We start from the raw sequence: 14,644 nt of genomic DNA on the forward strand, positions 1-14,644 counted from the left end.
AATAGTCATAGTATGTCGAAAAAAGTCATAGTATAGAATGTCGAAAAAAGTCATTATATAGCATGTTGAAAAAAGTCATAGTATAGCATGTCGAAAAAAGTCATAGTATGTCGAAAAAAGTCATAGTATAGTATGTCGAAAAGTCATTATATAGCATGTCGAAAAAAGTCATTATATAGCATGTCGAAAAAAGTCATTATATAGCATGTCGAAAAAAGTCATAGTATGTCGAAAAAAGTAATAGTATAGTATGTCGAAAAGTCATTATATAGCATGTCGAAAATAGTCATAGTATGTCGAAAAAAGTCATAGTATAGAATGTCGAAAAAAGTCATTATATAGCATGTCGAAAAAAGTCATAGTATAGTATGTCGAAAAGTCATTATATAGCATGTCATTATATAGCATGTTGAAAAAAGTCATAGTATGTTGAAAAAAGTCATAGTATAGCATGTCGAAAAAAGTCATAGTATGTCGAAAAAAGTCATAGTATAGCATGTCGAAAAAAGTCATAGTATAGCATGTCGAAAAAAGTCATAGTATAGCATGTCGAAAAAAGTCATAGTATAGCATGTCGAAAAAAGTCATAGTATAGCATGTCGAAAAAAGTCATAGTATGTCGAAAAAAGTCATAGTATAGCATGTCGAAAAAAGTCATAGTATAGCATGTCGAAAAAAGTCATAGTATAGCATGTCGAAAAAAGTCATAGTATAGTATGTCGAAAAAAGTCATAGTATAGTATGTCGAAAAAAGTCATAGTATAGCATGTCGAAAAAAAGTCATAGTATGTCGAAAAAAGTCAGTATAGCATGTCGAAAAAAGTCATAGTATAGCATGTCGAAAAAAGTCATAGTATAGCATGTCGAAAAAAGTCATAGTATGTCGAAAAAAGTCATAGTATAGTATGTCGAAAAAAGTCATAGTATAGTATGTCGAAAAAAGTCATAGTATAGTATTTCGAAAAAAGTCATAGTATAGTATGTCGAAAAAAGTCATAGTATAGCATGTCGAAAAAGTCATAGCATGTCGAAAAAAGTCATAGTATGTCGAAAAAAGTCATTATATAGCATGTCGAAAAAAGTCATAGTATAGCATGTCGAAAAAAGTCATAGTATGTCGAAAAAAGTCATAGTATAGCATGTCGAAAAAAGTCATAGTACGTCGAAAAAAGTCATAGTATAGTATGTCGAAAAAAAATCAGTATAGCATGTCGAAAAAAGTCATTATATAGCATGTCGAAAAAAGTCATAAAATGTCGAAAAAAGTCATAGCATGTCGAAAAAAGTCATAGTATGTCGAAAAAAGTCATAGTATAGCATGTCGAAAAAAGTCAGTATAGCATGTCGAAAAAAGTCATAGTATGTCGAAAAAAGTCATAGTATAGTATGTCGAAAAAAGTCATAGTATAGCATGTCGAAAAAGTCATAGCATGTCGAAAAAAGTCATAGTATAGCATGTCGAAAAAAGTCATAGTATGTCGAAAAAAGTCATAGTATAGTATGTTGAAAAAAGTCATATAGTATGTTGAAAAAAGTCATAGTATGTCGAAAAAAGTCATTATATAGCATGTCGAAAAAAGTCCTTATATAGTATGAAGTATATTTTTCTCGGATCCATAAGGGACATAAACACACACATCATGGCAAACACAGTTTATTGTCAATCAAAATAAAATGACAATCTTTACATCCCATAAATAAGAGTTTCACAAAATAAATCAAACTTAACACACTTTTTTTTTGTTGGTTTCTGTTTCTGCCGAGTGATGATAAGTACACATTAAACTGGCTCGTGATGAGACGACGCTCTCCCTCTTTAACATTTAGGATCGCCATGGTAACGAGCTCTGATTGTGCACGATACATTCGCTGCCCAGAGGATCACTTACATTCACCATTCAGTGTTTTTAAGCATCGTGATAAAAAAAAAAAATCAGTCTTTGAATGTTTGAAGTTATGAACGACATAAAAATATTCTGATGAGATTCTGCTTTTAATGTCTTGACACAAGACTTGTAGCTGCATCTGTTTTAACCATTTTTCAAATATATAAAACAATGATGAGTGTTGGATATTCTTATTGAATCAAATGACGTGGATTTAACGTTTGGTTTGACAGTTGGATGTTTAACGCTACGATGTTAGCTCATATTCAGTTCAGTGATCTGGTAAAATATTCAAAAGTGACCTCAAACACGAGTTCACATAATCATAGGAAAATATCTGTTTCATTTATCACACTGGCTTATTAAATTAATTTTGACAGATTTCACACTCAAACGCAGAAATAATAATTTAGCTATTTCTTCCACGGTAGTTCACCCGTTTATATACAAAAAAAACACAAATCCCCAGTAAAAGTACATCATCTGATAACTAGTAGTTTTGTTGGCTACAGAAAGGCATCGGATCAGATCGTCATTTCTTATATAAAATGTGCTAATCCTTCTATGAAAAACTGTAAAAATAGCTGCGGTTGTAGAAAATGGCTGGTGCTCTGCTCTCTGGATGCTTTGGTTAATTACCGTTATCCCTAAATTTAGAAGTAGAAAAAAAATACACTTGTAGTTATTAAAATAAATCTTGTATCGGAGATGTTTCGGTGGAGACGTTCGACGGCGAAACTACAGATAAAAAATGACGAAACTTTCAAACCAGTGACGATGGCTTCTGGAGCTCCACAAAGAATCAATATGCTTTTTAAATACGCCAATAAAAGTTTGTCAGACTTCTTGATTAAAGTCCTTTGGTTGCCATGGCGACGGTGTTCATGTGGGCGGGGGCCCGTTGGTGTAGCGCAGCATCGGGTAGAAGGAGCGGGCGAAGTTGTTGGACAGCGTGCAGCTGTAGTTCTGCTCGGACAGCGGGACCAGGCAGGCCAGGACCAGCAGCAGGACCAGGACCAGGTGCAGGGGGAAGGCGGCGCGTAGGACCCGCGAGAAGAAGGGCCTCCGTGGGGTCGAGTCCCGCCGTCTGGAGTTTCACAAACGGACAAAAAAACATTCAGCAAAGAAATCAAGGTGAACCAGAAACTGTTTTTTGTCTGGATTTTACAAAATCACATGTGTTGAAATGTTTCTTTTTGTGGTAAAACTCATAGTTAATAGTTTAAAAGTTTGGAGTTGAGATGAAACTTCAGGATTTTAATGACGTCGTGTAAAATCAGTGAATATAATAGTTCTGTTTATCACACGGCGCTACATTAAACACTCAAAACTATGCATTTGTTTCATTTATATATAATATATATATATATATATATATAAATATATTTTAGGCCGGATTGTAACTCTAATATCAAATATGACAACAAAATAGATCCTAAAGTGTTCCGTCTGTCATTTAATCCAAAGCTCGTTACCTTCTGGTCGCTGGTCGTCCACCGAGACTCGCAGCTTCCTGTTGAGGTCACAGACGTTAGTCACCTTCATCATCAACACATCATCATCGACGGCTGCTGATCTCATGGAAATATACCAAATGTATCAAATCTTCCTCCAGCAGCCGCGGAACGAGTCAGATTATTTACTAAATACTCAAATCTGAAAAATGTACTTCAGGAATGAAAAGTTCTAATTTGACATTTTGATCAAATGTTTCTTCCGTCTGTTTTACAAAATCACATTCATGTTAACATTTATATCGTATGGCAGTATCCTCAAGCGAGGACCCGTGAAGTATGAACTAAGGGACTCGGGTCCCAGGTCCGAGGACTAGAGCTCTACGGGACTCGGGTCTGGTTTTTACCTTGTTGAGCAGCAGAGGAGAGTCGAGCGTTCCCAGACCGATGCTGTCCATCTCTGAGCTGGAGGAGCTGCTCTCCTGAGACACAGACAGGCACACAGACAGGCAGGCACACAGACAGACAGGCACACACCCATCAGATTCACAGGCCCATATTTATTTTGGTGCTTTATTTTTTTTACTGATTTTCTGTATGTTTTCTTCATAATTTCTAAAAGGTTTCCAGGAAAGAACTCCCAGTAATTCAGCACAAATAGGAAACCCCCTTTAAACTCAATTACTCATTTATTATTAGAAAGGTTTTTTGAATTTATTTTGCCATTAATGAAGATTTATTAAGCAGCACTTTTTATTAAAAGCAGCACTTTTTATTAAAAGTGCTGCTTGTTTTAATGGAGATAGAAAACTAGAACATTCTCTCAATTCCACTCACGGTAACTAAGGATGCATTTAGTGGAACAACAACAACTCATATTCAGCCCCAATCACAGGAAATAATTCAGAAATGATGGATGAAGATGAAGTGGAGCCTCATAGACGAGTCTGAGGGCTTCGGGTGAGTCGGGGAGGAGAACATCAGTGTTTTCATCATGAACAGATTGAACATGGAGCCTACCAGTCTGCCCTGCAGCGTGAGCCTGTCGGCGGCCGCCTGCCGCAGCAGCAGCTGCAGCTTGTTGCCGATGACGTGGACCTTCTCCTTGGCCTCCACGCTGTCCTCGCCCGTCGCCTCCAGAAGGAGCTGGGAGGAGATCTCCTGCAGGGAGGACACCTGCTGCTGGCGGCCGCTCAGCTCCTCCTGCAGCGCCTGCAGCCAGGGGGCGACAGAGAGGGGGCTGATTGTAATATCATTATTATTCTTTTACGAGTTCAACCTCATTATTCTAATTAAATGTACAAGCCAGTGATGTACATTTTAAATTCCACTACATTTCATTGGGTGGTAAAACATCTATTCTTTTTCTATCTGAGTCCATGAAACCATCATTAAATTAAATTTAAAAAGGTCAGCTTTAACTCAAATACAATCAGTTGTATTACTACTACTACTAATAACTTTATTGATATAGCAGCTTTAAAAAGTGCTTTTAAGCAGGTTATTTCTCATGAACTCTCTGACACTCAAACACTGAAAGATGTTTCTGGAATACGAGGATGATGTGATGATCGTGCTGACCGTGAGCGTGTCGCGGTGCTCCAGCAGGGCGGAGCGCGGCGTCCGCCGGTCGCTCACGCTCAGCGTGCAGAGTCGGCTCTCGGCCTGGGCGAGCCACAGCAGCGTGGCGTGCAGCGTCTCGTGGAACTCCTGAAGAAGAGGAAGTCATGAAAACCTTCGTCACGCTGCATGACGACGTCGTCACGTTTCATGGGGCGAGCGTCTGACCTGACACTGCATGAGTCCCGACTGCAGCCGCCTCTCCCAGCTCTCCAGGCCGCCGCACGCCGCCGTCCAGCTGTGATTGGCCGAGACGAGGGCGTCCCGCAGCTCCCGCAGCTCGGCGCTGTCGCCGCGCAGGAAGTGGCGGCTGCTCAGGTTGGCGGAGATCATCAGACATTTGTAGCTGTTGAAGGTCTTCTGCATTTCCTGGACAGAAGACGGGAAGAATTATGAAAATATATGAATATTTATCACGTTAAAATAAATTCTTCTTCTTGATGTACAGCACTTTGATGGAAAGGAAAGGAATCCCAACGTCTCCCTGCATGAATAAATAAATGCATAAATAAAGCGTCTTACCTTCAGCCTCCGGATGTTCTCCTCCACGTCTCGGATGCTGGCGGACGGAGCGATCCTCTGCAGCCTCTCCAGCTCCGGCAGCACCCGGCCCAGCCAGGAAGTGACATCACAGAGGTCAGAGTTCAGCTTCTGCCACTGCTCCAGGTCCTGCTTGACGTCCGTGTCGCTGCAGAACTTCTGCACCTGCAGCAGCTCCCAGCGCTCGATCACGCCTGCAGAAACGGGGACAGGGATGAGAACCAGAGTCCGCCACGGATACCATCAACCATCCGTGAGAGCAGACAGCCATCCGTACCGGTGCTGGTCTGCTTGTCGGCGGTGCTGCAGGTCAGACCCGGGTCCTCCAGGTCCTCCTCGTCATTCAGGATCAGCTTGACTCTCTTCACGCTGCTGATGCTGCTGCTGCACTCCGACATCAGCTTCACCTGAAACATTAACAACACGCTTTAACCTGCAACTCTCAACTCAAGTGGAAACAAATCAACAATGGAAGACGGACACTTATTTTTTTATTATTATTTTAATATTAGAATTTTTTGTTTAATTTTTTTTAAGAAAAAGAAAATTACGTATATATGTTGTGCTGTAAAATGTGCTCCAATTTCAATTTCAATAATAAAAAATGGACGACAGACATATCTAATTTTTTTTTTATTATTATAATTATTTATTTTATTTTTCAGTTTTATTTTTTATTTTTTTATATACCGGTATATATATATCTTTTTTTTTAAAAGAAAAAGAAAATGATGTATATATATATATATATGTTGTGCTATATAATGTGCTCTGATTCCGATTTCACTAAAAAGACGTACGTAGCCCTGCTGGTGGAAGGCGGTACTGCTGCCGGTGTGTGTGGGAGACTCGGAGCTCAGGCCTCGGATGGCGACTCGGGGAACTCGTTTCCTGTCCGGGGAGCCCGGCTGGTGCCAGCTGGGGGGGTCGGTCACCGACTTCACTGAGGAGGGAGAGAGAGGAGGTCAACATAAGGAGGTTTATTATAGCCTAGAACGTATTCTGTGATGTCACGGCTGTTACCCGACAGGGCGCTGAAGAAGCTGGCGTCCTCGTCGTCCTCGTGCGATGAAGACCCGCCCACGTCCACCGTGTGGTCCCACTCCAGCGGGATGGAGTCCACGCTGACGGGGGTCTCTCTGCCCGAGCGTTCCAGAGGGGGCGCCAGGAGGTGGCACATGACCTGCCGTCCAGCTGAGGCTCCGCCCACTGCTGGAACCTCCTCCTCCTCCTTCCTCGCCTCCTCCCAGGAAGAAGACCCGTTGGTTAGATCAGGGGAGTCTTCCAGGTCGGACAGCTCCCTCTCCTCCTCCAGAACCTGGAAACCATCGAAGAAGAAAAACAAATAATTAGAAACAATCCTCATCTATCGTTAACTCAGTCATCAGTCATGTGACTCCATCATCAGTCATGTGACTAAACCTGAAACAAGCTCATGTTTTCAAGTAGAATAATTAAATAGTTCAGGGAGGGAGAGAGCCCTCCTGTAGGCCCACCACCCGCAGGAGGGTTCAGAAGGGGCCGGTGCGGTGGGATTTGGGTGGCTGTCCTGGGCGGGTGCCCCGGCGACCCAATCCCCGGACGGTGACTCTAGCCATGGGGACATGGAATGTCACCTCACTGGGGGGTAAAGAGCCTGAGCTAGTGCGGGAGGTAGAGCGCTACCGGCTACAGGTAGTCGGGCTCACCTCCACGCACAGTCTGGGCTCTGGAACCCAACTCCTTGAGAGAGGCTGGACTCTCTTCTACTCTGGAGTTGCCCGCGGTGAAAGGCGCCGAGCAGGTGTGGGCTTGCTCATAGCCCCCCAGCTCGGCCGCCATGTGTTGGAGTTTTCCCCGGTGAACGAGAGGGTCGTTTCCCTGCGCCTTCGGGTCGGGGATAGGTCTCTCACTGTTGTTTCGGCCTATGGGCCAAACGGCAGTGCAGAGTACCCGGCCTTCTTGGAGTCCTTGGGAGGGGTACTTGAGAGTGCTCCAACCGGGGACTCCATTGTTTTACTGGGGGACTTCAACGCTCACGTGGGCAACGACAGTGTTACCTGGAGGGGCGTGATTGGGAGGAACGGCCTCCCCGATCAGAACCCGAGTGGGGTTCTGTTATTGGACTTCTGTGCTGGTCACGGTTTGTCCATAACGAACACCATGTTCAAACATAAGGGTGTCCATCAGTGCACATGGCACCAGGACACCCTAGGCCGGAGGTCAATGATCGACTTCGTGGTTGTGTCATCTGACCTCCGGCCGTATGTTTTGGACACTCGGGTGAAGAGAGGGGCTGAGCTGTCAACTGATCACCACCTGGTGGTGAGTTGGATCCGCTGGCAGGGGAGGAAGCTGGACAGACTTGGCAGACCTAAACGCGTTGTGAGGGTCTGCTGGGAACGTCTGGTGGAACCCTCTGTCAGGGAGGTCTTCAACTCCCACCTCCGGGAGAGCTATGACCAGATCCCGAGGGAGGCTGGGGACATTGAGTCCGAATGGACCTTGTTCTCTGCCTCCATTGTTGACGCGGCTGTTCGAAGCTGTGGCCGTAAGGTCTCCGGTGCCTGTCGTGGTGGCAATCCACGAACCCGGTGGTGGACACCGGAAGTAAGGGATGCTGTCAAGCTGAAGAAGGAGTCTTACCGAACCTGGTTGGCTCGGGGGACTCCCGAGGCAGCTGACGGGTACCGGCAGGCCAAGCGTGCTGCAGCACGGGCGGTCGCTGAAGCAAAAGTTCGGGTCTGGGAAGAGTTCGGGGAGGCCATGGAGGAGGACTATCGGTCGGCCTCGAGGAAATTCTGGCAAACCATCCGGCGCCTTAGGAAGGGGAAGCAGCCCCCCACCAACACTGTTTACGGTGGAGGTGGGGAGCTGCTGACTTCGACTGGGGATATCGTCGGGCGGTGGAAGGAATACTTCGAGGATCTCCTCAACCCCACTGACACGTCTCCCATTGGGGAAGCAGAGGCTGGAGACTCAGAGGTTCATCCACCCATTATACGGGCTGAAGTCACCGAGGTAGTTAAGAAGCTCCCCGGTGGCAAGGCACCGGGGGTGGATGAGATCCACCCTGAGTACCTCAAGTCTCTGGATGTTGTGGGGCTGTCTTGGTTGACACGTCTCTGCAACATCGCGTGGCAGTCGGGGACAGTGCCTCTGGACTGGCAGACCGGGGTGGTGGTCCCTCTATTCAAAAAGGGGGACCGGAGGGTGTGTTCCAACTATCGGGGGATCACACTTCTCAGCCTCCCCGGGAAAGTCTATTCCAGGGTGCTGGAGAGGAGAATTAGGCCGATAGTCGAACCTCGGATTCAGGAGGAACAATGCGGTTTTCGTCCTGGCCGTGGAACACTGGACCAGCTCTATACCCTCCGCAGGGTGCTCGAGGGTTCATGGGAGTTTGCCCAACCAGTCCACATGTGTTTTGTGGACTTGGAGAAGGCATTCGACCGTGTCCCTCGTGGCATTCTGTGGGAGGTACTTCGGGAGTACGGGGTCGGGGGCCCTCTGCTAAGGGCTGTTCGGTCCCTGTATGACCGGAGCAGGAGCTTGGTTCGCATTGCCGGCAGTAAGTCAGACCTGTTCCAGGTGCATGTTGGACTCCGGCAGGGCTGCCCTTTGTCACCGGTCCTGTTCATTATTTTTATGGACAGGATTTCTAGGTGCAGCCGTGGGCCGGAGGGGATCTGGTTCGGGAGCCACTGGATTTCATCCCTGCTTTTTGCGGACGATGTGGTCTTGTTGGCTCCTTCGAGCCAGGACCTCCAGCAGGTCCTGGGGCGGTTTGCAGCCGAGTGTGAAGCAGCCGGGATGAGGATTAGCACCTCCAAATCTGAGGCCATGGTTCTCGACCGGAAAAAGGTGGCTTGCTCCCTCCAGGTTGAGGGGGAGTTCCTGCCTCAAGTGGAGGAGTTTAAGTATCTTGGGGTCTTGTTCACGAGTGAGGGAAGGATGGAACGCGAGATTGACAGGCGGATCGGTGCAGCGGCTGCAGTAATGCGGTCGCTGTATCGGTCCGTCGTGGTAAAGAGAGAGCTAAGCCGAAAGGCGAAGCTCTCGGTTTACCGGTCAATCTACGTTCCTACCCTCACCTATGGTCATGAACTTTGGGTCATGACCGAAAGAATAAGATCCCGGATACAAGCGGCCGAAATGAGCTTCCTCCGCAGGGTGGCGGGGCGCTCCCTTAGAGATAGGGTGAGGAGCTCCGTCACACGGGGGGAGCTCGGAGTAGAGCCGCTGCTCCTCCACATCGAGAGGAGCCAGTTGAGGTGGCTCGGGCATCTGCATCGGATGCCCCCTGGACGCCTCCCTCGGGAGGTGTTCCAGGCATGCCCCACCGGGAGGAGACCCCGAGGAAGACCCAGGACACGCTGGAGTGACTATGTCACCCGGCTGGCCTGGGAACGCCTTGGGGTCCTCCCGGAGGAGCTAGGGGAAGTGTCCGGGGAGAGGGAAGTCTGGGCGTCCCTGCTCAGGCAGCTGCCCCCGCGACCCGGTACCGGATAAGCGGAAGAAAATGGATGGATGGATGGATGGGAGGGAGAGAGAGAGAGAAAAGGGGAGAGAGAAACAGAGAGAGAGTGAGACAGAGAGCGAGAGACTACCGTTGTGAATGACAAAGGGCTGGCGCTGCAGTGCTACTACTGACCGGCCGTCTGTCGACCGGCCGCCGGTGGAAGAACTGACTACTACTGACCGGCCGTCTGTTGACCAGCCGCCGGTGGAAGTACTGACTACTACTGACCGGCCGTCTGTCGACACAGCCGCCGGTGGAAGTACTGACTACTACTGACCGGCCGTCTGTCGACCGGCCGCCGGTGGAAGTACTGACTACTACTGACCGGCCGTCTGTCGACCGGCCGCCGGTGGAAGTACTGACTACTACTGACCGGCCGTCTGTCGACACAGCCGCCGGTGGAAGTACTGACTACTACTGACCGGCCGTCTGTTGACCAGCCGCCGGTGGAAGTACTGACTACTACTGACCGGCCGTCTGTCGACCAGCCGCCGGTGGAAGTACTGACTACTACTGACCGGCCGTCTGTCGACACAGCCGCCGGTGGAAGTACTGACTACTACTGACCGGCCGTCTGTCGACCGGCCGCCGGTGGAAGTACTGACTACTACTGACCGGCCGTCTGTCGACCGGCCGCCGGTGGAAGTACTGACTACTACTGACCGGCCGTCTGTTGACCAGCCGCTGGTGGAAGCGGGCGACGCGTCCGAACACCTCCTGGCAGTACGAGTGCAGCTCCTCCAGCTCGTCCTCGATCAGCACGGCGTCCGGCGGGGAGCTCTTCTGGATCAGGTTCTCCCCGAACACGATCAGGGCGTCAATCTTGTTGGTGTTCAGGGTGATCTCCTGCTGGAAGCCCTGCAGACAGGGGGGGGAGACCCCATCACACCGTTAGCATCAAAGGGAAATACATTGTATTCTTCATTTCATTCATTTGACTTTCATGTTTAAATGTGATGAAATGATTGTGTTGCTTAGCAACGTCAAGGTGGAAGGAAGTCTCCAGGATGTTTGAAGTGCTAACGAAGGTCAACGGAGGTCAACGGAGGTTAAAGGTCAGCAGACTCACATTCAGCTGCCTCATCTTGTCTTCCACGTCGCTCTCGGAGAAGTGCTCCACGTTGGTGAGCTGGAGGTCCATCTCCGTCAGCCAGACCAGGATCCCCTCCCGGGTCCCCTCGAAGTCTTCCCTCTGGGAGGTGAAGTGCTGCAGGAGCAGAGGTCAGAGGTCAGAATTTAAAACACCGCTTAGATCTGTCTGGAGTAAAACAATCTGTTCGTTTCCAACAAGTCCACGTAGGGAGGAGGTCTGGGAGGAGGACTTTCACCCAGGAGACCGCTGTTAGTGTCCTGTGTGGATAAAGTAGTTCTTGCTTTTTTTTCTTTCCTTTTTCTAATTTTCATTTAAAGCCTAAGAAGTATTTTTGTTGCCTAAACCTGCATTTTGTAGCGTATCTTGTACTTCATGTTTCAAACTGTTTGGTCCACAAGAAAACATGTTTCCCATGAAATGTAATGGAGACGAGATAGAGGGTCGATTTACGATGTGAACCGGGGGCTTAATGGGTCCGGCCGAGGTCGTCCAGCACCAATCGGCTGAGTTCTTTGATTCCTTGCAAACCTTTAAAGCAACACAAACATCCTCCATCTGCCTCGTCACGTCTGAGAGGTGACCTAAATCCCGACGGCTTACAGCCGAGAGCCGACCGCCGGGATCACGCTGCTTTCTGACCGCCCCTTTGATGTGGGCGAGGTCTGTTGCCTTCTGGGTATTGAAGTCCAAACACGTCGACCTCCTGCTGCTGTGTGAGCACGTTTGAATGCTCACCTTGAGTCTGCGGAGGACGGAGGCCACCCTCTTCTGCAGGCCGTCCCACCGCCGGTTCCCCTCCTGCACCAGCACTTTGAGCTTGCTGGCGGCGTCGGTGCGGTTCTCCCGGGCCAGGCGGCGGTACTGTTTGTTCACCAGCTCCAGCTGAGTGAGACGCTCGTGAACCTGCCGCTGAAACGCCTGAGAGAGAGACGGGAGTGTTGAGAGGTGGCGGGAAGTCAGAAAATAATCTGATTTCATGTAAAACAACAGGTTTGATTCATCTGTTGAAGGTCCAGCATGTCATCAACATTTCACGATGTGGAGCCAGTGTTTGGTTTGTTCTGGGTTACCGTAGAAACACGACAGCCAATGAAAACAATAGAAAACATGCGTATTAATATCATATTGCATTTCTGCCAATAGAGCCCCATAAATGCTGCACTGTCCCTTTAAGATGATACGATGGAGAGAATATAAAAACAACGTATATCTGAAGATGATGGGGATGAGACATCTGATTGGTTAGAATCTCTGAGACGTCAGTCGTGTAACGGTGCTGATAAATCCTCGTTGCCGTCCGTAGAGCTGAACCAGCAGACGGGTTTACTTCTTTACTCTGAGTCCATTCTGCCGGTTCGGATCTATAATATTCTCTAATATATAATAATTGATTGACTTACAAAAATATCTTTAAAATCTCTTTCTGGGTTTTGGACCAACGCCCTCTACCCTCCCACAGCTCCCAGTACTCAACCCTGTACAGTATATAGGTCACTGGTCCGCTACGGGATGAAGTGTGTTTAGTCAGCAACACCGACTACACCGGATCCCTGTTGCCGTGGAGATGAGAGTCCAGATTACCAGACGCTAATCTGTGTTTCTAATCCAGATTGATGCATCAAAAGGTTTGTTTCTGTGTCTCAGAGCAACAGGACACCTGGACCTGGACCTGCACCTGCACCTGGAGCTGAACCTGGACCCGAACCTGGAGCTGAACCTGCACCTGCACCTGGACATGGAGCTACCCCTGGACCTGCACCTGGAGCTGAACCTGCACCTGCTTCTTAACTTCATACAACCACTGGACAGATTTCCATTAAATCTGCTGTGAACGTTCATTGTCACCAGAGGATGAATCCTAATGTTTTTGGGCAGTTTCCCGTTACATTTACATTCATGCTCCCAGAGGATTAATCTTTTTTAGCTCCTGGACAAACTTGTTTTTGCCTTCAGGCCTCCCTCTCCACTAGGAGAAACATCTCTCTGCTGACCTCAAACTTCTTGAGCTCCTCCTTGGCGCTGGTGTAGAGGACGTCGGCAGAGTCCGGGGTTGCCGCGGTAACCTCGGCGGTCTTCAGCCAGTCTTCGAAGCGAGAGAAGTCGTCGAGGAACTTACACCAGAGACGCCACGTTTCCTCGATCCTGAGAAAAGCCAGTTGTGTAATGAGGTCACAAACATAGTAAAGACTGAATAGTGAGGTTCCTGTCCGCGGTCCGACCCCCCCACCTCATCCTCCTCTCCATGGACATGGCACAGATGTTCCTCCAGCGGCGGTCCAGGCTGCGGGTGGTCTGCTGGATGGAGTCGTTCTCCGAGTCGCCGCCGCCGCCGCAGGCGTCCGCGTCGTGCAGCAGGACGTCGCAGAGCGTCAGCACCGACGCCACGCTCTCCGTGTGCTGCTCGATGTCCCGCTGCAGGTCCTGCAGGTCCCAAACAAGGTCACATGGTCACACATGCAGCGCAGCTATTGGCTGGTTTTTACTCATCAATACAACGATATGCTTGGAAGGAGATCCAGGCGGTTTAAGGTTCTCCTTTCTGCCTCCTCCTGCTGTAACAGTAATAAGCTTTTAGTCTTTTTTTCATTCCATTTTTTCATGTGTGCGTGTATATGTGTGTGTGTGTGTGTATATGTGTGTGTGCGTGTGTGTGTATATGTGTGTGTGTGTGTATATGTGTGTGTGTGTATATGTGTGTGTGTGTGTGTGTGTATATGTGTGTGCGTGTATGTGTGTGTGCGTGTGTGTGTGTGCGTGTGTGTGTATATGTGTGTGCGTGTATATGTGTGTGTGCGTGTGTGTGTGTGTATATGTGTGTGTGTGTGTGCGTGTGTGTGTGTATATGTGTGTGCGTGTATATGTGTGTGTGTGTGTGTGTGTATATGTGTGTGTGTGTGTATATGTGTGTGTGTATATGTGTGTATATGTGTGTGTGTGTGTGTATATGTGTGTATATGTGTGTAAGTGTGTGTGTGTGTGTGTATATGTGTGTATATGTGTGTGTATATGTGTGTGCGGCTCCCTCTGAAGCCTGACAAGCACTTTTCGTCGGCTCTCGTTTGTTGGAAGTTGGCGATCTCGGGGTTGCCATGGTGACAGATGAAATCCTAAAGAGCCCCTCCACACAGGAGTCATTTCAGCCGTCCTTCAGCCTCTAATGGAGAGGAGGTGCAGCCGGGAGGAGAACCGCGCCGCCTCTCCGACTCACTTCCACCAATTTCACTTATGTGGTTTGCCTGTTTGTCTCCATCTCTCACCGCGCTTCTCTTCCTCTGTTCCTGCAGCTTTTAACCAACGACGTCTCCATGAAGAACTCTGCGTGACGCGTTTGAGGCAGAGCACTTTAAAAGTTAGAAGAAATCTCTGATTTCTTGATGTGGAAACTCAACGTAAGTTCAACTGCAAATACTGGCACAGAAAATAATATTCTAAAATATTATATGAATAGTTCATCATAAAAACGTCTAGAATCCTTTTTACATAAAGACATTTTTACGGCCTTTAAATTCACATGTAATTTAAAAGCACATCTGGAATTCAAAGTTCAGAT

General features: G+C 48.0%; 1 protein-coding gene across 1 annotated transcript in view; it reads right to left on the reverse strand.

Moving 5' to 3' along the window:
- Positions 1–1,638: 1,638 nt before the first annotated feature.
- syne2b (spectrin repeat containing, nuclear envelope 2b) overlaps positions 1,639–14,644 on the reverse strand; it is a 138,137-nt gene continuing 125,131 nt past the window's right edge. The window contains exons 115-129 of the mRNA XM_084013806.1: positions 13,322–13,515; positions 13,086–13,236; positions 11,830–12,012; positions 11,071–11,208; positions 10,665–10,859; positions 6,524–6,818; positions 6,301–6,443; positions 5,778–5,907; positions 5,483–5,694; positions 5,129–5,329; positions 4,922–5,050; positions 4,361–4,552; positions 3,748–3,822; positions 3,362–3,399; positions 1,639–2,973 (exon numbers count right to left, since the gene is read on the reverse strand). Of these exons, the coding sequence (XP_083869932.1) occupies positions 2,769–2,973; positions 3,362–3,399; positions 3,748–3,822; positions 4,361–4,552; positions 4,922–5,050; positions 5,129–5,329; positions 5,483–5,694; positions 5,778–5,907; positions 6,301–6,443; positions 6,524–6,818; positions 10,665–10,859; positions 11,071–11,208; positions 11,830–12,012; positions 13,086–13,236; positions 13,322–13,515 (2,481 nt within the window). The 3' untranslated portion in view covers positions 1,639–2,768. The remainder of the gene's footprint in view (positions 2,974–3,361; positions 3,400–3,747; positions 3,823–4,360; positions 4,553–4,921; positions 5,051–5,128; positions 5,330–5,482; positions 5,695–5,777; positions 5,908–6,300; positions 6,444–6,523; positions 6,819–10,664; positions 10,860–11,070; positions 11,209–11,829; positions 12,013–13,085; positions 13,237–13,321; positions 13,516–14,644) is intronic.

The sequence above is a fragment of the Eutrigla gurnardus genome (genome assembly GCF_963514095.1).
Source record: "Eutrigla gurnardus genome assembly, chromosome: 7".
Lineage (NCBI taxonomy): Eukaryota > Metazoa > Chordata > Actinopteri > Perciformes > Triglidae > Eutrigla > Eutrigla gurnardus.